Below are 24,997 nucleotides of genomic sequence, written 5' to 3' on the forward strand. Positions count from 1 at the left end.
CCCAGCTTTGTTTGATTCCCAGGGTTCAGCTCCTGGACAACTGCAAAAACAGTATCCAAGCTGTTGGCACAGGGCAATGTGAAGATAATTCAGCACTGCCCTCCATCATTTCAGACTAAGCTAAGCTGCATTATCTCCCATTTGCTAGGGAGTAAGGGTGTACACAAAGACTGTTTCCATGGCTCAGCTGCCTCAAGGGAATTTCTTAAGTAACTTGACTGAATCTGAGCCCTCAGACCCAGAGCTGACCGAAGTCTATTTTCACAAACGTATGTTATGGAACAGCTTGGGGAAAGCTAGACACTTTTACGCTCTTACCTCCAAATATTTACAATCTGTGCAGTACTGCATAGATAGAGGAGCTACTCATAACTCAGCCCAGCAGCTCAGACCACTCACCAGGAGTTAGAACAGAAGTCTCCTTCCTTCACAGACCCAACACACTCTGCTCCTGCATGTTACCCACGACCTGCAGAATGGACAAAACAAATTCATCACTTGAGAGACTGTGCTGAAAAAAAGATCTGAATAAAATAGGGGGGCCCAAACAATTGTTTTCTCCACTGTATTACCACAATGCTGTTGTGTAACAAGAGTTTTATGCAAACACTTTAATGTTCCTTAGATAGAAGCAATTTTTCCTTTTATGTAAAAAATTTGAATTGTCTCATTTTTTTATTTTTCACAGGGCCTCTTTGGTTATTTCTCTTCCTTCCCTGTCTACAAGGACTTTAATTTTTCTTTGGCTTTTAAAAAGCAAAATATTTCATTCCAATTAGAATCAGATACATCAGTTGTAGTTCCAAGCAACCCCCCTGCATTCTACAACTGTAAGCAAGGACCGTTCTTGCATTTGGATCTCTTCAAAGCATTGCGAGATACATAGATCTTATTGGCAGTGAAGCACACATCGAAATGCTAAACTGCTCCCCCAAAACTTGGATGTTTGCTGTCTAAATAAGATCTGTTCCCCAAAATTAATTCTGAGTACTAAAAACAGATCTGGGTGTTAAGGGAGAAGCCGGTGCCCGAACATTCACAAACCATTCAAGGAGCTACACACACACCACCTGAGACTTTAACTGCTAGGACTGGAGTCCCTTCACAGTGGGCAGCTCCAGTGAGCCGATGGGTGCCCCTTCCAACACCTCACACACACGTGCTCACCCTCGGGTGTCTCCTCTTCCCTCAGGCTCAACTCTAGCTTTCCTGAAGAAGAGTCTCTGACACGACATACATCAGACAAATTCATTGAGCGGTACAGCAGTATAGGACAGCTCGAGCTGGGTGCGTCTGGAGAGGGATCCTGAACAAAGACATCTCTGGGCAATTATACCCTTACAATCTAAGTTCCCCTCCCCTCATGCAACGGTTCAGTCCAATGGTAATATTTGGGTCTGGGGTCTTCTTGTTCCTCATTGGATCCTTTTTCTGTCTCCAGGCAGGCTGTTCCTTTCCTTATCTCGAGGATGCAGCTTCTGCCGACAGATGTGGTTATCTTACTTTTCACAGGATGCACCCGTCTCGGGGCCTCCTTTCATGTAACTGAGTATAAAGTCAGTGTAAGTTCACTGCTTGTGGCCTAAGGCTTTAGCAAATCTATTAATGCTATACAATGGATTTTGTTTGAGCTAGGAGGTGACTATACAATGGATTCCGTTTAAGCCACTATAACATGGGATTACTGTCAGCTATCAGAAGTGTAATAAAACAGCAAATGCTTCTTTAAATTCCTCTGACGAGTAAAACTCAGTTGATCTTTGTTGCTCTTCTTCTGCCTTTGCTGCACATGCAGTAATGTCCTGCAGTTTTCGAGAACTTAGCTCAGAGCTCAAATAAAAAGCCATGATGAGCTGCTAGTATTTCTGTTCCTCGTTCTCAAGGAAGCTACCTTTATTGCCCTCTAACTCCCATACGCTCCTGCCTAACATACCAGCCATGGATGCAGTGATGGGAGACAACAGTAATTCAGAGATCACACTCCCTCAAGCAGAGAGGATCTCAGCGTGCCTACAAGGAGCCAGATTCTGTTTGTTAGCAGTGTAAGCAGAAAGCACATGGATTATGGGCTCAGCATGCATCAATCTGCCATCAGACCTGTTCTTTACCACACAGGTGGTCCCAAACATTTGCTGGTTTTACTTCTAGGGAGATTTGTAACCTGCACCGTCAGTGTGGATGCTGAAGTTCCTCAGCTGTGAAAGGATTGCTCCCTGCCAGCGTCCACCACGTACCGTGCATCTCCCTTCTTGTGCTGGGGAGTCCCTGGCAGCAGCGCTCGGAGGGCAGCTGAGGATACCAGTCCGCAGAAAGGCACGATTTCATTAAACAGCAGACAGTTCACAATTCCTAGGAGGTATCAAAGCACAGCGTTTTCAAATCAGAAGAGCTTATTTTCAAGCCATGCGGTTATTCAATGAAAGATTGGTCTTTCCCAGGCGGAAAGCTGACATTTTAGGTAAAATGGCATTTTTCCCATTGAAAACAAAGGAAACAAAAGTCCAAAGTCGGCCCTATTACCTCAGAGCAGGCACCGCGAGGCAATTCCAGCCCAGCGCCCTGCTAAGGACAGTCACTAAGCCCTGCGACCGCCCCAACCAGCGCCAACCCCGAGAACCAGGCCTCGAAGGACATCCCGGCCCAGACGCTGCATCCAACCGTGTCCTTCGACAGCCATTAACGGGCTACATCCCCACAGCAAACCCCATCCTAAATCCCCGCTCGGCTGGCCGGCCCTGGGCTCCTCAGGGCGGGAAACGCCGACGGGGTGCGTGAGGGCAGGGAGACGCTAAGGGCCCGGCTGAGGGCGAGGGCGCTGGGACGGCAGGCCCGGCAGCCTGAGGGAGGCTGGCAGCCAGCCCCTGCCGCCGGTGGGCGGGAACCGGCGGAGCTCGGGAAGTCCCCGGGCAGGAGGAGGAGGAGGCGGAGGCGGGCAGTCAGCTGAGCCGAGCCGGGCCGGGCCGCTGCCGCCATGGGCGCGCCGTGAGGGGGGTGAGCGGGGAGACTGCCGGCGGCGATGGGGGGGGGGGGGGGGGGCGGCCGCTGCCGCCGCTTTCCCTCGCGGTCGCCGTGGGCGGGCTCGCCCGGTGACTCGGCGGATCCGGGGTGGGCCGCGCCGGGGAAGGGCAGAACGGGGAAACGCCGGTTTGCGGCTCCCGGAGGCCGCTCCCGGAGGCCGCTCCCGGAGCGGGGGGGGGGGGGGTGCAGCGGCGGGACGGAGCGGCCGTGACTGGGCAGAGGCGGGCGCCTCAGCCTCCCCCGGTACGGCGGCCGGGTGCCGGGCGTGCGGGGGAGAAGGAAAAAGGGGACAAGAAAGCGAAAACGAAAGTTAAAAAATCAGCGGAAATGGAATATCGGCGTTGAAACGCAGCGTCGGGGCGCGCTGAGGCCGAGCGGGGCGGGGGGGAGCGGCGGCGGCCCAGGCCCTGTCAGGGCCGGGCGGGTGTCGGAGCCCGCTCTCCTCAGGGACGGGAGGTGCCGACCTCCCAAAATACTGTCCGGCTGCGCACGCCCGGGGGTGGTGAGAGAAAGAGGGGAGGGTGGGTGGGACAGGGGTTCTTGTTGTTTCATTCCCAGAGGAAGGGGCTCCCGAGGAGGGGTTGGTTAGGCTGAGGGACGTCTCGGGGATCAGTTGCTTTATTCATGCAGTCCTGTGAGGGTCAATGGGATGTGGAGACTCGTGGATACTCAGGTGTAGCGGGGTCAGAGGGATTGGAAGGTGCCTGCGTGTTATGACAAGACATGTGGCTTGCTTGTCTTAATAAAATAAAGGTATGATTATGTTTTCTTTATAAACATTTATTGGGCAAGAAATGGAGAGTTTTCTCTTTGCAAACCTTGTAGTAGACGCTTCAGAAATGTCTAGCAAGTTGAAGAGCCGTCCTGCTGAAAATGGGGAGCATCCCAGGAGTAAAATGGAAAACGGAATGGACAGCATGGCAGCCCCTGCCCTTAGTACCTACACCCCAGAAGAGATGGTACAACAGATGAAAGAACTAATCACTGAGAACAATGACTTAAAAGGTGAATGTGCATGTGAACTGGTCTTGAAATGCAAAAGCCCTGAGTCTCTTCTGTGGGGTTTTTTGTCCTATGAGTATGAATTCTGTGCTCGCTTGCCCTTGCGGGATAACATTTTATACCCAGGAGGCATTTGTTCTATAAGAGACTCTGCAAGTAGCAAGCCCAGTTTGGTATGACACATCAAATTAAATTGGTATGGAAGACTAGGGGGAGAACAGCCCAATGTATGGGTGACTTATTTGCTTTAGAATTATACATATAAGCAGTATAGCACTGTGTATTTTAGGAGGCGAGGTGAAAAATCTCTTGCTATGATATGGTGTTTGCTCGTCAACCTCTAAGAGCTTTTTTGGTTTGTATTTTTGGACTGTTGGGCAGCTCCACTGCAGACAGACTAACATTTTGGCATAGCTGCATCAAGAGGGGTGGGTACTGCACAGTGCCCAGAACAGTTTGGGTTAGGATGCTGTCTGAAAAGAACCGCATCCTCTTGGGCAGAGAGGGGAATTGGAGCAGGCTGTCCTGCGCTGTGTGTAGTAATGACTATGAATATTTAGATGTGGCAGCACCTTCCGTAGTTCAAAAGGAAGCGGTGGCCATGGCAGGGTCTATCTGGGAGAAATCGATAGGTTTTCCTGAAAATGCCTAATGATGTGAGTCTTCCAGGTGAGATAGATTTGTTTCTGGATTCCAGGAGTTTAGGTGTCACATATTAATTTATTTTTTTTAAATGGATAGAGCAAAACTCAAGGGATCTGGGAATTTTCTATGTAAAAGACAGTGGTACCTCACTGTTTATATGACAGCAGAGCATGAAGTCACATATCATGTGTGCTGTGATTTTACACTAGTGTTTAAATTCCACCTGAATAATTTTTGGACCTGGTCCAAGCTCTCTGCCTTGGAGTCTCATGGGTATCTGGCAGGAAAGTTGTTTTAGAAGTACCTCTGGTATTATGCTAAAAGGTCCTGTATCATACAAGATAATGTTTCGGGACGATATTGACAGCTGCTGTAACTCATACCTTGCAGAATCATTCTCCAGAGCTACATTTGTGTACATAACCTGAAGAATTAGATGCCAGTTTATAATATGACATCAGGACGTAATGGAAGTTACTGGAAAATACAATGTATAAAAGATTTTCAAGCAACTGGTGTTGAGTTTGCTGCTTTAAAAAAAGCAAGTCTGAAATACTTTCATTGACTCTTCCTAAAAATCTTTTAAGCATTTTGCAGTAGTGAGACTGACATTGTTACATACTGACTTTGTTACGTATGCATGGCTTCCCAGCCAGGGGGAACTGACTTTGCTGTAAATTGTCGGGTATATTTTTTTCAATGCTTTCAATCAAATCGTAATCAAATGGTCAAGTAGAGCATTGCTGGGCATATTTGAGACGTTTGATTTGATTGCATTTGTCTTCATGCAGTAATTTACCAGTCCAGGATGTCTGTTTTCTGTACCAAATCTCAGTAGTTTCAGAATCTCAGTTCGGTAGTTTCAGTTGGGCTGATCATGTAATAACACGTGCAGCAAGATACCAAGTACCTCTTGTGAACAATACTTCTTGCTTGTACTTCTCAGTTTAGGAATAAGTCAAGTGAGAGAGTGTGGGCATGTGATTTCAGCAGTGGATTTAATGCTATTTATTATAGTGCTAACGGACTATACTAAGTTTAGTTTTGGTTTGGTATTTAAGGTACACGAGAAGGAGGTTTGCATTTCATACCCAACTATTGCTAAGCCATTTGATACTGAAGAATTCTGAGCTCAGTATAGTGGAAATTTGCTGTTTCATTGACAGAGTAGTAATGTGAATCAATGTCTTGTCTCTGGCTATCGTTTAGAAGCCATGAAGTTGCATAACCAAGCTATGAAGGACCGATATGAGGAACTTTCCATCTGGCGAGAGAAGCAGAAAGAAGAACGAGAATTTTACGAGTTAAAGTTTAAGGAGGCTAAGCAGTGCTTGCTAGCCAAGTGCATTGAAAATGAACAGCTACAGCAACAACTTCAGAGCTTAAAGGAAAGAGAAGAAGGAGCTGAAATGGTAAGTAAGGAATTGGTTGGATTGACACGCTTTTGAACTGAAAGTCTGGAGCATTCAGTCCCTTCATCACACTGGGAGCTTTGGAGATTTGTTAACATCTCCATTTTTATCCTTATGATCTAACAAGAGGTCTTGGCCTGACTTATAAAGTGAGGCTTCTCAGAGTGTAGTAAGAAAATTGTGCCACACCTGAGATAATTTACATTTCCATTAACATTTAATTAACAATAATAATTAACATTCTTGACATAAGAAATAAGAAATTAACATTTCTTGCTAACTTTTCATTCTTTATTTTGTTTACCGTTGGGTATCTCTTGACTTTATCCCTCCCTTTGCTGGTTAGATTATCTCTCTGTCATGATCGTTTAATTGCTTTTGTATTTGTGTTTTCAGGGAGAATTTGACATGTAAGGAAAAAAAAAACCCCTACCCGCCATCTATTTTTATTATGTCATTCCCTCTCATGAAAACTCTTTTACCAAGGTCAGATTAGATCTGTACTTCTGCTGCCCTATTTGAGTCTGACAGAGCTTCATCCCTCTGTCTTACCTTTGGCTCTGTAACACATCATTCGTAACATTGCAGGTGACTGCTTAGTAGCCAGGCAACACTTTGCAGGTAGTACTGAAGACCTCTATGGACAAAGCCTATTAAAACAAAACCTGCTTTGTGTCCCACATGGTCACGTGAAGAGGTGTTTAACAAGAAGTTTCATGCAGAGCCAAACTGATGCATCCCCGTATCTGGTACGTCCAGGACCCAGGTGGATTCTCTGTTGCCTGATGAAGGATGAGTGTATTAGCCTTTTTCTCAACAGAGACACTAGTAGACTCTCCTTTCCTTTCCTGACTGCCTATTTTATGGAATTCTGTAAGAAATTTTTCAGCATGTAAATCAGAATTAGCCAATGAGTTCAGAAGTTACAAGGGGGGAAGAAAGTAATGTATAAATAGTGTGATTGTGTAAGTATTACTTACACAATCTTTACAGGCTAAAAGTTGTGTTTCAGGATTTTCAAGGACACTCAGAATTTCATAAATCTGGAATAGTTTTTAAGGGGAAGTAGAGGATTTATTCTGCCTTTACCTGTTTTAGAAGTTCTTGTACTTTGAATACTTAAAGTATGTTATTGACAGAGTGATCCAACCTGCTACAGTAATCCAACATCCAGATAAGTAAAAATAAATCTCTTCTAATTATCTCATTCCAAGAGCTTCATAGAGTAAGCACTGGTTCTTCTCTGATTCTTTGCAGTTTTATTAGCCAGTGGTAACTAAATTAGCAACATTTTCATATCTGATGATGATTTTCAGGCTGACTGTCATTTAAGCCAAAATGACTTTCTCTCTTGAATGCTTTAGTTCTACTTTAATTTTTTTCTTTTTTTCTTCTTTTTGTTTAGAAAGAGCATGAAAAAATTTCCTCTAATTTAAAATTAGTCTAATTTCTTTCACCTGTGTTTTACTATTAACAGAGATAGACTGTAGTCCATTGCTACCGTTGTGACATCTCTCTTTCACTCAAAGTAAATCACAGATATATTGTGTTGCCTCCCTTAGTGATGAATGAGCATTCTTAGGAGGGTTTCTCTCAAAATCGTACCTCTGTTTGCACAGGTTGCTGTAAAGCTCTCTCTTCACTGGAGCTTACTCTAATTGCATCCTCTTACAGCCTAAGCACAAAATCAGAGACAGCAGCAAGTCAGGTGGGTAGGGTGGTACTGTGGGATGAGACACACTGTCAGCATAGCAAGAGTTTGGAGATTTGGCATGAATGATAGATTAGAATGCAATTCAGACTCCAGGAATTGTCCAGAATTTACATTGATGATAATGTGGTGTAATAAAGGTATTACCAGGAGGTGGAAGGCTCAGATTACAAAATGAGGAAGAAATAAACTCACAGGGAAAGTTTCATAATGGGAAGAGGCATCTAAGGGAGAGAAATGAGGCTTTCTGGTTATATAGAGGCTTAAGAGAGGGTTTTGAGGATCCTGGGGAAAGGGAAGAGGCAGAAGGTGAAGGAGACCATCATGACTGGAAGGAGAGATTAAGTTTGGGGAGAATCTTTGAGGGACAGAGGCTTTGTGGAAGAGAAGAAATATAGGACTTTGTGTGAAGGTCAGGGATATAGGGAGAGATTTATACATGGAGATGGAATACAGAGAAGTTGTATGGTGGGGGAAGGCTGAAAGTGGGTTGTGTGGAAAAGCTGTCTGCCCACTGTTTTTTTCTCCCTAGAATCTTAGGTAGATTTGGGAAAAGAGGAATAGGATAGGGGTGAAAAAAGACAACAGTTCTGGACGATAATTCTGTAGGTTGGCTGAGACTCTATGCGGTAGTGAGAGGCATAGATTCAGGCAAAGATTTACATCCTAATTATCTATGCGTTTAGAGAACCAGGCCCCTGTTTTCCAGAAGCATGATGCTCATCGTTTGATTAACTTGGTTTCACAGTGTAGACTTCTTGCTGTCTAGTGGACCAAAGCATAGTTTAGGGATCTGTACGCTGGGTTTTTCCAGGCAAACCTAAACAGAGAAGAAGGGATGTGGGACACCATTGTTATGTTCAGGCTCTGTGCTCTTTGGCTGGTGTTTCCTTTTGCTTGGCTAATGCAGGGTTTGTTTATCCCAGGAGGGCTGCATGGCTCCCGAGAAGGAAGTGAGGCAGCTGAAATCCCAGGTGCAGCGGCTCCAGGCTGAGAAGGCAGATCTGCTAGCCATCATTTCAGAACTGCAGGTCAAGCTGAACATCTCCTCAGCGGAGGATTCCTTTGTGGAGATTGGGATGAATGTAAGTGAGGGGAATAAAAAGAACACAGTGACCTGAGGCCAGAAACTTTGGTTCCAGCTTGGTCCTCCTTTTTTTGCAAACTGAATTTTCTTCTCATACTAGGCTAAATGATGAGGAAGTCAGGTCTGAGTGTAATTATGGTGACAGTGTTTACTTGATGACATTCTATAGTCAGGTATTTAGCACCCTGTCTTCCTTTAGTAGAAAGGGTGAATCTATACCCATGCCAATGAAAAGTGTTTATGCCTCTTTGAGAGGGAACTGCAAACTGCCAGCAACAGCAGTAACACAAGATATAGGCACAGTGGATTTGGGAGAAGAGTTGCATGGTTGGACTCAATGATCTTAAAGGTCTTTTCCAACATAAATGATTCTATGATTCTATGGTCTCTTAGATTACCTGACATGGAGCACTTGTGTGTTACAAGCTGTAGTGGTGAAGGACTTGGAATTTATTTTTGTCCTTCCACTTTCATGCTCAAAGTAAATTAATGTCATAGGTAGCCTCCATCGCATTAAAAATATTCTCTGGAAAAACCAACATGGTCCAGCTGGTGACTTCGGACTAATTTGAAGTGCTAAGTGTCTTATCTTAGTTGGGATTCTTGGGAACGTTGGTACTATGTTTTGTTAAGGGGCAACACCTATGCATAGAGGGGGGCATTTTCTTTTGAGAATGGGTCTCACTTTCTACTGACAGATATGTAGAGATGCAGGCAAAGAAAACTAAGTGCAAAGCTGTAGAATGTTCCCTAGAGGCACAAAAATCTAATTTTTCTACTGTTGTTGTATCTGAAAAATACTCACAGGCAAAATGTGAAAATGTGGGTCTATACTATCCCCATAATAGCAGATCCCTCTCTGGAAAGTACAAGTGCAACAAGACATTAAGAGAATTTAATTAAAATTTGTTTGGAGTTGGTGAAGAAAAATTCAGACTGCAGGAAACCTTCAAGGATGCATTTTCCCTTTTTTTGCTACAAAGATTCTTGTTTGGGCTACAAAGATCAAGGAGTGAGTTTTGTAGTGGGAAAGAAGAGTGGGTTTTTTGGGAGGCAGGAGAGTGGGTTTTAGACTTATATTTAAAGTCCTCTGCAGGGATGTTGGCTGTTGCTGTGTGATGCCTGGCCATCTTTGTAGGGGAGAGTGGCCATGGAAGTTGCTGACGAAAGGAGAAGGCCAAATCTCATTGTTGTTCCTCTTCTCTGTTGAGTCCGGAAGATATACAGGGAAAGGCATGTGAAGTATTTAAGTTAACAATTTCCAAACATGAAACTGATCTGTAGGAGTTTTGTGTTTTATTTATTTTTATTGCCATGATAATAGTTTTCCCTGGTTTTCTTCCTCAAGTAAATAAAAAGTGTGTCCTGCTTAGTTCAAATACCAAGCTAATAGTGTTTTCCCTTTCCTAGGAAGGAGAAATAAATAGAACTGCTAAGGAACGTCAAGAGAATAGTGGTGAAATGACCGGTAACGTTGCTGTCTACATGTACGTAGGTTCTTGTGCAATGTGTGTAATTCAGGCTTCTGCAATGTGTTTTGTTTTCAATGTGAGGGAACTTTTTTCTATGAGGAATGCACTAGAAAACCCTGTTTTTCTGTGGCCTTGCATCCTTCTGTTGCAGTAGCTCTACCTTCTTACCATGTCAGAAAGACCCTCAGCTCTCTGACATTTTTCTTCCCAATTTTCACTAGCTGACAAGAGGGAGTGCATATTCTGGCCAGTTGGCCAGGCATTTGTGTACATGCTGACTTGCCAACTTTCCAGGCTTTTAAGGGAGGTCAGACAGAAAAGATAAAGATAGAGGCTGCAGGGAGTCTCTCCCTTATAGTCATTGGAGATGGTCTAATAGAGTATCTGTCCTCTACCCAATTACAATGATGTTGGTAAGAATCAGAGGTCTTGTAGCCTTTCAGATCTGAACCTTGTCTGTTCTGTGTGTGTGTGGTTGGTATAAATTGTATCATGGTGGGGTAGAAAGACAGTGCAGTGACATAGTCCTTATTTTTCAGGTTGCTAGGCTTAAGATACCAGCATTCTGTTTAGGTTACTTCTCAAAATTTGATCTTTACATCAGCTCCAGGGCACAAGGGACTTTCTTGCCCCCAGCTGAACCTTTACTCCTCATGGACATAGACAGCTGATACTATTAAACTTTCCATTTTGGATACTGCCCAATTTAGCAGCTAGATGGTAGTGGCTGAACTCTTTTATTTACTTTGTGGCCTTTGCTTTTGGAAGGAAAGGATATAGAAAATGCTAAGGGCATAGCAGGCCAGAAAGCTGTGCTCCATGTACAAGTTGTCACTCCCTACGTCCCTGCAAGGGAGAACGGCTTTTTAATGTAATGACATATAAAACTTGTCCCTCAGCATACAGTTAAGAAGTTGAAGGGGCAGGCGGGGGAGGAAGTTATGGTTGCAGACGAAACTGAGAGTTGCTGACCACAGACTGGGCTGCAAGTATTCAGCTTGTTGTTAGTGGTGGCTTCTGAGAACACTCTGATTATGAGAAGACATTCTCTGTGGGACTTGCTTACCTTTTGATGAGTATCTGGGCCATATCTGCAAGAACAGGGGGTATATGTACCTCTTAAAATATTTTCTGTGTCACCACGTGTCTTTGTCCAGCATTGAAACTTTAGACTGGTGCTGTTAACAGGTTCAGAGAAATGTGATCCACTCAGGACGGGTTTATTTCTGTAAGAGTAGAACTGTCCACTAAAAATCCCCTGATAAAAGTTATTTACTTAAAATATCCTGGCTGAACACTGTCTTTGGGGTATTGAATTTTGCTCGCCAAAGATTTCTAGCTCTCAGGAGCACACAGAGGACTATGCTTTACTTTTTGTTCTGAACTACAAAAGCAAAGTTTTAAACACCTGCTGTTTTATAGCTGAGCTTCTGAAATGTACAGTGTATTTAACCTGCCTATCTTACTGTGTAGTTAGGGGATTTTGACTTTCTGTCTAGATGGACATAAAAATGGAGGGAATGGTATACAGTATTTTATCCCCAGGAAATTAACTTACCTTGTTTTTCAGGTACTTTTGTATTTGTTTTGGTTCACTTCTACAGCAGCATAATGCGATTTTGAAAAGAGCTATAGAATATGAAGGAGGTGAAATATTGAAGATATTTTTTCTGAAAAAGAAAGCAATTTCTAATGACCATTTTTAGTGGAACGTGCCTTCTTTTTTTGGAAAGGAATGAGACAGAGATAAGAAATGTTGCATGTTTCATTGGAAAAAAATGTTATTTTGGGAACAGACAGCAGCACTTTGCAGAAGGGGCTGCAAAGTAGGTTAGAATAAATGCACTGGGTTTTGTATTGCCTTGACTGCTTTTGGTTTCCTTGCTTAAGTACTAAACTGTTCCCCCAGGTTCATGGGGACTGTCTGAGCACTGCGCAAAGCAAGGACTGCATTTGCACGCATGGGAACTGTGGCTAGCGGTTTGTGGGCAGGTCTTGGTTCTTGGGAATGAGCCCTTTGCTCAGAATGCTGGTTTTCAGCACCGTGTGAAAAGGTGGCCTGTCAGAGCGGGTCCCAGAACTATGGATAAGGAAGTGCTCTAGTAAAATCATAGCTGTTGTTATTTACATCTGGTTTGGTTTCAAGCAGGAGCAAAGCTGCAGATGAATCGAAGAATTTGGAGTCCGAGGAGCTAACTGTGAGCCACCTGCTCTGCTGCCTTAGAAATGAAACGCAGAAGAGGGAAGAACTTGAGAAGGAGCTGCAGGATCACAAAGAGAGGTGTGAAGCAGGTGCACTGTAACATTTGGAGCTGTTCTCTTCCAGGGCTGCTGCAGTTACCAAGTCTGTGACTGATCAGAGACAAGCTGAAATATCAGTGTGACCCGGATGGGGAATTACCCAAGCAGTCAGTAACAATAACTTATTTTTGTGGTAGTCCTTGTAGGGATAAACCACAGGTTCTCTTCTGTGGGCAAAAGAGCTTCCACATTTTATTATTATTCCCTATAGCAGCACAGATCAAGACAAATTGCCCATTTCCTTTTGGGTTCCAGCTTTCCCCAGGTTATGTCAGAATGATATGATGACTAGTTGAGGACGTTCTCTCTACTCACTCCTCCATAGTTATTTGGTTTTGTATGACTCATCTGTGTGTGGGACCTTAAGCAAATCACTATGTATAAAACAGGGGTTACAGTCCTCTTCGTGATATTGACAGGCTACATTTAGCAATGTGTGAGCTTGGAAAAGCTCCTTAGAAATGTCTAAAATAAGTTTCATTCCAAACTTGTCTAAGAGAGAGTTTTTTCCAGTGAGACCTGCATGAGGGTATGCCTCAGCTCAGTTATGTTGGTATAAATCAGCATGACTGTTCAGGTGTGGAAAATTGCCTAAGCAGTAGCTGTTGCAAATCCCCACTTCGCAGAGACAAAGTAAGACTTCCAGGACATTATCTACTGTGAAAGGTTGGTGTCATGGTAATTGCTTTTACGTGGACTTCCTAGAAGAGGTAATGAGCCATAGCCAAATGATTCTTAGAAATCTCAGCCTCTGAAAATATCAAAAGAAAATAGAGGCACTATTAATTACTGGATTCAGTGAACAGACTGACCCATTTCCAAAGGGTTAGCAGTTGTGCACTGTACCAAAGATCGCTCACTGTGGACTGAATGTCACTGTCCTTCACCACACCTGCAGAGTTATACATCCATTTTAACTATATATACATGTTGGGTGGCCTGTGTTCTTCAGGAACCCCCATGATTGTGCAGGCTGTCCTGCATGTCTGTGCTTTCAGTTCTGCCTCTCATTTGTGGCTGTGATGTTAGAAGGAGAGTACATCACTTGCATGAAATCCTTGAACAGTCACAGTCTCACTTTAAATATAGGCCAAATCTATCATTATTGGCTCCTTCTGTTTTCCAGACTGTCAAAGCTGGAGAAGGAAGCCAGCAACTGCCTGGAGAGTGGGACACAAACTGAACAGGAAGAAGAGGAGAGTTCAGAGGCTGTAAGTACCTGTCCTCGTGAGCTGAGATTTAACAACATACAGCTTACTTGTTGAGGCCAACAACCTCAGGGCCTAGATTTCGACTTGCACTCAGGGACCAAGGGGCAATTATCCTGCACAGGGTATATGAAAGTGAATTTTGAACTCTCCAATCCATATCTTAGAGGTGGTTCCAAATTACACCAGCCACCAAAAAAGGGTGAGATTGGTGGCCAAGAACTAGGGAAGCATAGCATAACTGCAGGTATACCTCATTGCCCTGGCCATGCCCACTAAACAGAGAGAGATGCAGTCATTTCTAGCTCCAGAAAGTTCTAGACTGGGTAAATTTTCTTGCTGCTGGCTAGGTCAGCTTTTGGATCACAATCCAATGACAGTATACTGTAAAACAGACTTTAAATGCGGAGCTCATTTGCGTGGGGTTTTTTCGTGGTTTTGGTAGGATGTATTACAATGGCGGGGCATAACTATCTTAGATTGAGATACAGTTCCAGGCAAACTCAGTCCTGATGTTTTCAATTAAGGGTTTGAATGGATGTTGGGGTTGGGATTCAGCTCCACATTCAGACGCCTAAATTTATGTGCCTACAGTTGCAAGCCTCTCTATGTGAGGTAAGCCTGTAAGCTCCCATAGCGGTGGAGATCCATTCAGGTTCGGTGCAACTGCATAATACAGGCAACTAAGGGTGCCTGTATATGAGGTAGTGTAGGTTGTCTGAGGTGCTGCATGGGGCTAGCAAATGCGCTGTGGGATCTGCTGGAGACCTGTGCCCTTCTGAAGGCCAGGACAGGTATTTTAGGGCAGGGCTGGCTTAGTTAAACAAGACCAGTTTGCAGTTAGGCCGAGAGATGTCCCTTCTAGGGAAGAGAGATGATGTCTCAGTTAATTCTTTCCAGTACTTATCTCAACTTTGCCTGAGTTACAGCTTGAGCCAGATGCTCATTTAAGTGCTGATATTGAGGTCAGCATAGTTACATGCTTGTGATGGCAGTCATTTCAATTTATATGCTGTTGGGTTCCTTCAGAGGGTATTGTCAGTGGAGCTCATGTTATCTCCCCGTATTGTAAAATGTAGATCTTTAATGAAACAATGTGGAGGTGCAGTGTGCACTATTTTTGAGGGCTCTGCATTTGAAGACATCCTGGGAGAGAGGGAAAAGTTTTTTCAAACCTGCTTTGGCTCTGTTTGGAGAGTGAGGAACGGCTCGGGGAGAAGAGGCTAGAGGACATGCTCTACCAAACAGGCAGCTGGACACTAACCTCAGCCAGGTCTCCTGAGATGAGTTATCTTAAGGCACCACTGCAGTTAGTGCTCTGTCTTCCCTGGGAGGCTGCTTGCAAGCTTCCCAGAAGCAGAGGTCTAGGAGGCTATGATTTAGGTGTTTCTCCTTTCCTGGGCAGGGTAAGAAATGGGTGTTGGGGAGAGACAGTCTGTACTGTGGGATGGGATTTTTTTAGTCAGGTTAGCCTTTTCTTTCAGCAAGGCTGCCAGACTTGTTTTCCAGAAGCATGGATTGCTTGTGTTCCAATTAAGTAAAATATCTTGAATTATGATGGCTTTTACCAGGGACCAAGAATTCACAGTCCAGCTTTATTAGAAGTTAGACTCTTGCCAGTGATATATGGTTTCATTTGTTGACATGTTTTCTGTTAAGGCAATTTCTACTGATGTCTAGTTTTCTGCAAATTGAAATGCCATCACCCTACAGAAATCAGTGCTTTCAGCTGTGAGTGTGATTGGATTAGTTGGATCGCTGCATAAAATAATTTTGTGGCTTGTTTTGCAGCTATGATGGTAGAATAATGATCTCTTTTTGCTTCTGAGATAGAAAAAGCATAGTGCAATGTGTTTTGTGAGTGTTTACACCATTATGTTCAGTCCCTTTTGCTTGGTACGACTGATGAATGATATTAGCTTGGGCAGCTTGTGGAGGGTGTCCTCAGCAACATCTGTCAGTAGACAATTGTGTTCTGTCTGACTCTCAGTCACACTGGCTGTGTTCCGCACTTCTGCTCTGAGATGAAAGCTGGAAATGTTCACAGGTCATCATGGATGAACAACTTCTATTGCTTCAGTTGCCTGGGGAAGTGGTGGACTTACCCTGTTGGAAAACTGGAGCTTTTCTTCAAGGAAATAGGACAGCAGCATGCTCTTGATACACCTGGTATCTTCTTAGTCACAGCCACCCAGCTCATTCCAAGCTGGACTGGAGACTTTTTGTGCATTTGATGAGATAAGACATTATCAATGAAAATTACAGTACTAGGGTCAATTGGACTGATGCTAGCATGATGATGAGATTCAGAGGTGTCTTTAGGAATGCTCCAGGATGTACCTCCAGAGACTACAAACCAGCAGGAGTCAAAGGTTTCGTGTCTTCCAGAGCGTGGAGATATATTTTAAGAACTGAAACTCTGAGGCGTCCTTTGTGTCTTAGGTTGGAGGAGAACCCAGCTGCTGTTTCTTTCCTCCTCTTGTTTTTTTGCCTGTCTTTAGGATCCTTCAGTGATCTTCCTGTGGTCTGAGGGCCAAATGAAAGGGCCAGAAACACAACGAAATTGATGACAGTTTTACTAGAAACATCATCTTGGTTTGCAAAGTTGATTCATGAATGTATGGTAATGGAGTTACCATTTGGGGTTATATTTTCTCCTTCAAAAAGTCAAGAACTAAAGTCTTCCAGATCTGTGGTTCTCATGCGTGTGGTGTGGGAGAGGCTAGTATGTGTAGGGAGAGTGCCAGTTGGCTGGAGGGGTTTCATGTGTAATCGAAATAAATTACAATGCATAAAAACTTCTGTGTCCTCTGCTTTCTGCCTGAAACAAGAACAGAGCAAACTAGAATGGAAGGGATAATGCCATTGCAGGATGTAACTGGGAGGAGAAAGTCTAAGGTTTTGGTCTGCCTCATCTACTAGTTCCAAACTGCTGCTTCTGACCTAAAACTGCCATCACACCTCTTTCTAAAGAGCACCCTGATGGTAGCAGGCTGGAAGCCTACCTAGGAATAGATCATTTGTTTATGTTTCTTTGACAGTCTGTAACTACTGCTTAGAGGAGCAGCAGTAATCACTAAATCTGTCTGCTTTTCTCGTGTGTTTTAAATTGTGAACTCTTGAGAAAGAAAATGTAGATGTGTTTCCCATCTGCGTAAGGTATATTCTAGCCAACATTGGAAAGTCAGTAATAGTGTTGTCTTTGAGTCACCTGGATTTTATGAAAGTGTTAAGTCAAAATGGGGTTCTGCCATACTTAGGAATAATTGGTAATTGCGAAGCCTTGTGGATAGGGCCTTATTACTGAGTATAGAGTGTAACAGTGCATACTGACTTACGCTGTTTTCTCTAGAGAAAGAATGATACTTCCTGCTTGGGTATCTTGAATTGTCCATTTGAAATTTTCCTTATTTTTTCTCTAAAAGGTTGGCAGTGAAGTTGAAACCCTGAATTTGCAAGTTTGTGCTCTGTTTAAAGAGCTTCAGGAAGCCCATGAGAAGTTAAAAGAAGCAGAATTGATTCAGAAGAAGCTTCAAGAAAAGTAAGGTTCAGAAGAACAAAAGTTCTGCTCTGACACCCAGCATATATTTGTATGACAACTCCCACCTTGGGAAACTCACCAGCTCTACAAATATCAACTTAAACACCTGTTTCATAGAAATGCTGTAAAAGATTGCTCCTCCTTTGTAAGTGGAGATGAAAGTACAGAAATACAGTAATTGTCAGAAAATCTGAGCTGCCAACCTAGTTCTAGAAATAGAACACCAGTGCCTTGAATTTTAAGACTTGGGTTTTAACCCTTCCTGATGTAAAGGCAAATATTTCCTGTTTTCCACTTCACATAATCAATCCATGTTCTGGTCTTAGGGGAAGAAGCTAAGGGACCTGGTTATGACCCTTTTCACATGAACTGTCTGTGCTTTTGAAGACCAATTGCATAGGTTATAAAAAGTGGTTACAAGACCTTCACTTTAGTTCCTTAGTTTTCTGTCAAATTCCAGTTCTTTGAGATTCATAATAGTAAGAAAGTGAGTGTTGGTTTCAGTGGCTTTGTTTTCTGATGGTTGTGTATAGATTCCTTTTTGTCTTTCCTTGTTCTTCATCAAAATAAGCCTTTAAAGTGAACCACTTTGTAAAGATTCTCTTTGTAATATGCCTAGTGTGCCAAATCCACCAGGAAGAGGTGAACAGGAGAGATCAACCTTTTTTCCTTGTTCTGTCAGGTGCCAAGGCCTGGAAAGAAAAAGCTCAGCTGCTGCATCGGAATTGGAGGAGAAGCAGCAGCTAATATACACCATCAAGAAGCTGGAACTTCAGGTGGAGAGCATGCAGGCAGAGGTCAAGCTGGAACAAGCCAAGACACATGAAGAAAAGTGAGTATGACTTGATTTTATATTCCAGGGAGGTATTGTCAGTGAGGAAGGGAAGTCCAAGGGCACCTGGCCAAAGGGGAATTGAATCTGAAATACTATTTTGTGTTCTGCACCCTTTGAAACCATGTTATGTTTGTAGAGTCTGAACTAGAAACCTGCATTCACCTCAGTGTCTATGTCATTTTGAATCTGGAGTCTCCACATTAGGCCCAAACTGTATTCTTTCATCTACTGAAGCCCTCACTTAGGAAAATTTGAGCTGTAAGCTCTGACTTGTGTCTTCCTTTTGTCATAAAGTCAAAGGTGGAATAGGGTCAGGTATAACATACAGGTAGAGGAAGCAGGAAAGTGACATCAGCTGTCCCACTGACTAGCAGCGGTAAATGCGTCCACATCTCGGAAGGCAGGGACAAGTCAGGTGGTGACAATGATGGGAAAGTGACATTAATGAAGAGGTCTGCGGTCCCTACACTACATTTGCAACTAGGAGAGGTAAGTGTGCAGTGAAGCTGAGGTGAAGAGACTCGCTGTTTGCTCTGGTTCCCTGCTCCCTGTCATCATGTGCAGTCCATGTAAGCAGTGTGCAAATGTCAGTCCAAGCTGTACAGAGAGGCTGAACTTCCTGAAGGACTTGTCATAGCTGCTGGAGAAGCTGCTTGTTATCTTTGGAGTCTGTGTCTGGTTCTTCTCCTGATGAATTCTCATTCTCTTGAAGTATCTGAGTCAAGGCTTGGATGTCTTCCTAAGAGAGGTGTTACATTTTGAACAGAATTTGTGAGCTTGATATAAAAATATTGCGTGATGGATTCTTCAATATCAAATGCAGACGATCAGTAAGGACATTTGTTTGGACTCAGTCCATGGATAGAGCAGCACAGAAATCATTGGAAGAGAGATGTTGAGACGCAGAGCATGATTTTTTTCTCATTAGAAATGCAGTTTCATTTGCAAGGAGCTGGTGGTGGCTTTTTTCTAAATTCTAACAGGTTATTTAGATTTCAGAGAAATTTTAAGTGTTTCAAACTTTCACCTCTTTTCTTGTCATAAACAGGGCAAGATATAGTAGCTTGCAGGATGCATATAGCAAACTCGTTCCTGAGCTCACTGAGGCAATGAAAAGAATCGATGAAATGAAACTCAAAGAGGTAAGCTCATCACAAGAACAAGTCATAATTAATTAGGGGAAAGCGGGAAGGGATGGGAGATTGTATCCAGGAACAAATTTGGGCAGGAAACAGTTGTTGTCCCTTCCACATAATACATACACATACATACATTCCAACATAGCAGCATTGTACTGATAAACATATATCCTGTGCTGTCAGTTATAGAAAACTTTATCCACACATCAGTACTGCCATGGTGTTTCCTAGATAAGGTCTAATCTGCAGTGCCGTGTGGAGTCCAGTCCTTAGAGATCAGTGATATGCAAAGGCATATAGGTGTTCCTGCAGCATAATTTGTAAATGTGGGAAGGCAGACCTCTAGACATTTTTGTAATCTTAAATAGAATGCCCACCACAGTGAGGTCTTGTTCATAACTGAGGCTCCATGGAAGTGCCAGATTCTTCTGTATAATTTTGGAAAGTGGGGAAACGTAATTTGCAGTGTCTATTAGGGAGTTCTCTTTTAACTTGATACAACGTAGTTTGAAAGCTCAAAACTAATCTTTAAAATAAAATATCAATCACCACTGCTGTCTTAGTCCAAGTTCCTTTGATGACCAAAATTGGAAGCTTTTCCAAGGGCAGGAGGAGTAAGAAGCAACCTTTCACTTCAAGCACAGTCGTATTCTGTGTTCATCTCATAATCACAGTTCTTCCTTGCAGCTGGACAGAGTGGATAAAGTTGTGGTGGAACAACTGAATGCAAAGGTGGAGTTGGCAGAACAAGCCCTTGCTGCAAAGCAGCTCCAGATAGATGAAATGAAGCAGGTGATTGCTAAGCAAGAGGAGGACCTTGAAACCATGGCTGTGCTCCGTGCTCAGGTATCAGCTCTTCAGAATTTGGCTAGTTCCCCCACCCAATATTCAGAAACCAGAAGGAGGTTTGCTCTGCAATACGGAATACATTTCCTCAATTCCAAAGCATAATTCCCTTACTCGGCCTGCCTTGCAGATCCCTGCGGAGCCTTTACAACCATTTCCTATGGTTCTGTAGGAGGAACTGTGTATGCTGGAGTCTGGCACAACAAACAAAAGTTGGAAATAGATGTGTTTGTGTATTTAAAACCACTGTCTTAAGAATCACTGCATATGTTTTAGGGATGATTTTACTCAAACCAGTGGTGTAAACAGTGACTAAAAAGGGTCTGCCTCACATTTAAGGCACAGAACTGGCAACTTGGCCCGGTTCCGCTGTCTGTGCCACGGATCTGTCTGTGCGATTGGTCATGTCACCTCCTCACTGATATTCTGTGCCTCATTTCTGCCTCTGTACAGCAGAGGGCAATAGCACTGTCCCAGATAAGACACTTGAAGTATCATACAGAATCCAGAAACTATTGAGTCTTCTTCACCTTGTAAGTAGTGCAGGTCTTCACTTTGCAGTGTGTAGGTGCTGTGGGAGTGTTTTGAGTAGATGCAGCCTATGATACAGATTTGTTATTTTGGCATATAATACATGACTATGGTTCAGTCTAAGTTTCAAATTCTTAGCGTGATTTCATTTCTCTGATCAGATGGAAGTTTATTGTTCTGATTTCCATGCTGAGAGGGCAGCAAGAGAGAAGATCCATGAGGAGAAGGAGCAGTTGGCTGTCCAGCTGGCATACCTGCTAAAAGAGCAGCAAAACCTTGAAGATCTTGGCCGGTGAGAACAGACTTTGGCTGAGCTGCCTTTGGACTGTCTTGTTATGCTGAGTGCTGGAGTTGACCAACATTGTCTTGCTAGCATCTCAGTAGAAAGGCAAACAACTTTGCAGACATGTAACAACTTTGCAGACATTTATTTCTTGGTTGATTTGAATTTTAAAAGAGAAAAAAAAATGAATTGACTGACTTCTCTTTTTAATTTTGTGATAGAATCTCTGTAAGGTGTGTTAGTTCTTACTTGGGTGCTTTAGCAAGTTTTCACTTCGGATGATTCATGCTTGGTAAATTCTCCCTGTGGATTCATGTGAGTTTCTTTGGGGTTTGGCCTCAATTTTAGTGGTGAATATGCAGCTAAGCTTGCTGCATGTGTGCCAGGGATATCTGCTGCTTCTCCGGGTGGCAGTGGTAAGTGAGTACCCATAGTTTCAAGTACTGTGATACCCTGGAATTGCACCAGTTGAGCACTCCTACCTGTAAAAGAGAAAAAAGAAATATTAACCGTGTGTCTTCCACTCATATTGTGGAAGCCATGGGTACAAGAAGAGTGCCCAGAATTTGAAGAATCGAGTTACATTTCACATCAACTGTACACTGAACCCTTTCTCTGGTATAAATTGCCTTTCTACTTTAATCAAATTTGCAGTTTGCCCTGAATAGCTGAGAGTCCTGGAGTTTTCCAGAGGAGTGTGCCCCAGATCCCTAGGTGTGTAGCTGCCCAAATCCTGCTGGTGTCAGTTGTATGACCCTGATTTCAGCAGGACCTTGGCACGATCTCACAAAGCGGCAGCATTTCTAGGTCCTGTTTCTGAGCAGCAGTGAACTAAATTCATGACCAGTTGACATGATTTACTTGCAAATCCTTTGATTTATTTTGAATCCTTTTACCTTTTCTGGGGACAAAGGGAAGATACCTTTTACTGAGTCTTTTTTCAGAGCCCTTGACTTATTTATCCTCCGCAGAAACTCTTTGGCGGAGATGCAGAATCGCCACGGAGCGAGGGCACCAGATCGGGAACACTCGCCTCGCCTTGTCCAAAGAGGTACCGTAAGCAACCTCTCCAGCTCACGGGGCCAGGCCCTGCTGTGTTCAGTTTAAAACAGCTTTGCTTGGCTGCAAGCAGCTCCCCAGCTCCCCTGTGGCTATTCTGGCACCTGGGTAGCTGCAGAGAGCATGATTCTTTGGCTGTTAGGAGCAAGCCAGTCCTCTTTCAACCACTCTACAAAAAGAGTGGCAAAATCAAGTAATATAACAGGTAATCATTTATATTCTCTGCTTGCAGGAACTGGTAGTCAAGACTGGCCAGAGCAGCGGAATATCTCAATGTATTCATGTCCCAAATGTGAAGAAATTCTACCTGATTTGGACACACTGCAGATTCATGTTATGGACTGCATTAATTGAGTGATGCCCTCCAATTCTTCATCTTCTGAAATTTCACCTGCCAAACACTTTTTTTTTTTTCTTCCTGCTGAAATAACGCTCAACTCTACAACCCGTGAAGGAGGCTTTCAGGGTTTTTCTCATTAATTCAATGGGAAGAGGGTAAAACTCCTATCCTGCCCTGTACTCACTAATCTTGTTGTAATCTGCTTTAGGAAAAGGATTTTTATAGGATAACAATATGGATGCATTAAAGAACTCCCAGTGTGTCTGCTGCTATGAAATCTTTAAGGAACATTCCCCTGATGTGCTCTGCTCTTATGGCTAGCCCCCAGAACAGGGCTGAATCACTGAAGTTGGAAGGGAGATGGGATATATGCTGATCAATTAAAAGTACTGTGAGCCTGTAAATACTTCATCTCTCATATACTATGTATCAGGAAACTAATACATTAAAAAAGCTGTTTGAGAAGCTTTCAGCAAAATGGAATAGTGCTGTATTCATCGAGCATTTGAAATGAACCCTGCTCTTTCTCCAGATGGCAGTTTTATTGCTGCCCTTGTGACCATACTAATCTGATGTTAAATTTTTGATGGCTTATGTAACTTCTTGCTTTAGCCAGATGTGGGTAAGGTTTAAAACAGATCATTTAGGTCTGATATATGTAGCTCCTGGTGTACCCAAGTCACTTGGTTTTATAGAACTGTTCCTTTTTAAGGTGTTGTCTTGATTCTTCTTTATTATAATAAATTCACTTGAACCTGTACAGTATTGTGCTAGAAAGCGCTGAGATGGATGTAACCTAATTTAAAAAGAGGAGTATAGTGGATTTTCACATCTCAAAATAAATCTATTGCAAGTGTAAAATTATCTATGCCTGTGAATACTTTGGAGGCTGAAACAGGACTGCAAATACCTATGGCTGAAAAGCTCATGTAGAAAGAAGTGTAGTGTATTAGTTCTGTTCTTGTCCTCCCTGGTGTTTTTATCTCAACAAAAAAACAGTTCTTAACTTGCCATTGCATGAGGGAGGAAAAGTCACAACTCTTAACAACACATGAACCAGCATGAACGGCAGGAAGCGACTTGAGCAAGTTGCTGGGATCCATGCAAATGAGGAGTTGCATGTCTTTTGCAAACAGCTAACATTTGCACTGTTGGAAACTGGCAGGGAAGGGAAGTAAGAGATGCATGAAAACCTTCAGCCACAATGGTGCCTCATTATGGCATCGTCTTCCTCCTGAAAAAACAGAAGTGTTGGTCACTTTGGCACTGCCCAGTTGAAAGGAAGCCTCGGAGTGGTTTTGGACTGATCTGCCAACCGTGGTGTAGGGAAAGATTTTTATTTTTTTCCTCCACTGTTCAAAACTGAATTTCTGGAAGCAAATATGCCAGGACTCGTTACAATCCAGTACTTAAATCTGTGCCATCTTGTCCTGGGGTAGGTCTGTTAGGCTTACCGAGAGGCACCAGCAAGGTTCATTTGTGCCCAGTCCACTTCATTCTGATTGCCAGAATTGTGAGCTGGGTGTTCAGAAGGAGCAGGGTGGGATGATCACACAACCTGAATATAAAAGTTCAACATTTTATTTTTAATATCGCTTTATTACTTCTTGGCTCACCCTTCCACTTCAAAGTTGACATTATAATAAGCCTGAATGTTTCCTGATTTGACATTACAGTGCACTGGTCTCAGAGGTGTTGGGTTGCCAGAGTTAGGAAGCCTGAGTCCTCCTTCATATATAGGCAGTGTGATCTGTAGGAATGCTTGGATCTCTAGAAGATAAAATGCAAAAGAAACTGCATTTATAACTAAAGCACCTAATAGCGGAGTAGGTTTATGTAAAGGGCAAAACTATAACAAAATGCAATTGTAGTTTTTGCTTGTACAGTTGTAATGGCTTTAACAAAAGGCAGGGTGCTCTGATCCCCAAACCTTACTCTAACTGTTGGGTGTGCTTATCTGAGGGACTCATCAGTGAAAAAGTTATTCAGAATAAAGGCAAGCAAGCAGGAATTTGTGTCTCTGGATTTTAGGCAACTGCATATTCCTAATGCAGAAAGAAATGAGCAGAAGGGAAAAGATGAGGGGAATGTCCTTTGTGGAGACAGTCGCCTAAAATCCCCCTGAAGGACTGGACCATAAGCTTCCCACAGAACTGGTGTGAGTGAAAGTGATTGACTTCCTTTATGTGTCCAGCTTCATTAGGATAGTGCTACAGTCATCATAAACTGCTACTACTGTGCAGTCTGATCAAAATGGTAGCTTTTCAGCATTAGTCTAATAAAACAGTTTAAAAGTTTATTTAATGCATTCTACTCAGATCATACTAAATCAGGGTAAAAGACCATTGTAACATTTATTCACCAGCCGAGCCTCAAGTAGTCCAAAGTGGGAATTTCTGAACAGAAGACTGACAGCTATGACGACAGTATTTACTGTGCCCCATTGCGGGAGTTATGGGAAATAGCATTAGATTTAGTAAATCAGGGGAGGGACAAAGGAGGTGGGACAGAGTGAGGTGAGTTCAGGACTTAACAGGTCTCCATCAATGCCATTTTTTCTTCATTTG

At 43.2% G+C, this 24,997-nt stretch overlaps 1 protein-coding gene and 1 long non-coding RNA gene across 9 annotated transcripts in view; one reads left to right on the forward strand and one right to left on the reverse strand.

The window, feature by feature from the left end:
• Positions 1–2,941, reverse strand: part of LOC115341521 — a 21,518-nt gene extending 18,577 nt beyond the window's left edge. The window contains exons 1-4 of one of the 4 annotated variants that reach the window (XR_003923436.2): positions 2,521–2,941; positions 2,235–2,349; positions 1,168–1,306; positions 400–469 (exon numbers count right to left, since the gene is read on the reverse strand). This is a non-coding gene — a long non-coding RNA (uncharacterized LOC115341521). Of the gene's footprint in view, positions 1–399; positions 470–1,167; positions 1,307–2,097; positions 2,350–2,520 lie in introns of all 4 variants that reach the window. The other 3 variants (XR_005932434.1, XR_003923435.2, XR_003923434.2) reach the window with 3 other exon arrangements.
• On the forward strand, positions 2,859–23,294 carry OPTN (optineurin). Of its 5 annotated transcripts, none has more exons than XM_030014709.2 (14): positions 2,859–2,991; positions 3,844–4,023; positions 5,875–6,077; positions 8,715–8,873; positions 10,286–10,362; positions 12,494–12,628; positions 13,775–13,859; positions 17,282–17,397; positions 18,080–18,229; positions 19,281–19,374; positions 20,059–20,217; positions 20,910–21,040; positions 22,003–22,082; positions 22,323–23,294. In XM_030014709.2, exons 2-14 carry the CDS (start codon positions 3,858–3,860, stop codon positions 22,442–22,444), a joined length of 1,677 nt encoding a protein of 558 aa, XP_029870569.1. In that variant the 5' UTR covers positions 2,859–2,991; positions 3,844–3,857; the 3' UTR covers positions 22,445–23,294. The 5 variants fall into 5 exon arrangements, with proteins under 5 accessions (XP_029870569.1, XP_029870568.1, XP_029870567.1 ...); XM_030014708.1 differs by having other exon boundaries at positions 2,883–2,991; positions 12,497–12,628; XM_030014707.1 differs by lacking the exon at positions 2,859–2,991 and adding an exon at positions 3,086–3,105.
• Positions 23,295–24,997: the final 1,703 nt, after the last annotated feature.

Source organism: Aquila chrysaetos, chromosome 5 (assembly GCF_900496995.4).
Source record: "Aquila chrysaetos chrysaetos chromosome 5, bAquChr1.4, whole genome shotgun sequence".
Lineage (NCBI taxonomy): Eukaryota > Metazoa > Chordata > Aves > Accipitriformes > Accipitridae > Aquila > Aquila chrysaetos.

Excerpts from the sequence above, each read along its gene's own strand:
- OPTN (XM_030014709.2), top strand. The coding sequence starts at position 3,858 with ATGTCTAGCAAGTTGAAGAGCCGTCCTGCTGAAAATGGGGAGCATCCC. Across the intron at positions 20,218-20,909 it reads TGGCTGTGCTCCGTGCTCAG|ATGGAAGTTTATTGTTCTGA; the intron begins GTATCAGCTCTT and ends TTCTCTGATCAG. Across the intron at positions 21,041-22,002 it reads AACCTTGAAGATCTTGGCCG|AAACTCTTTGGCGGAGATGC; the intron begins GTGAGAACAGAC and ends TATCCTCCGCAG.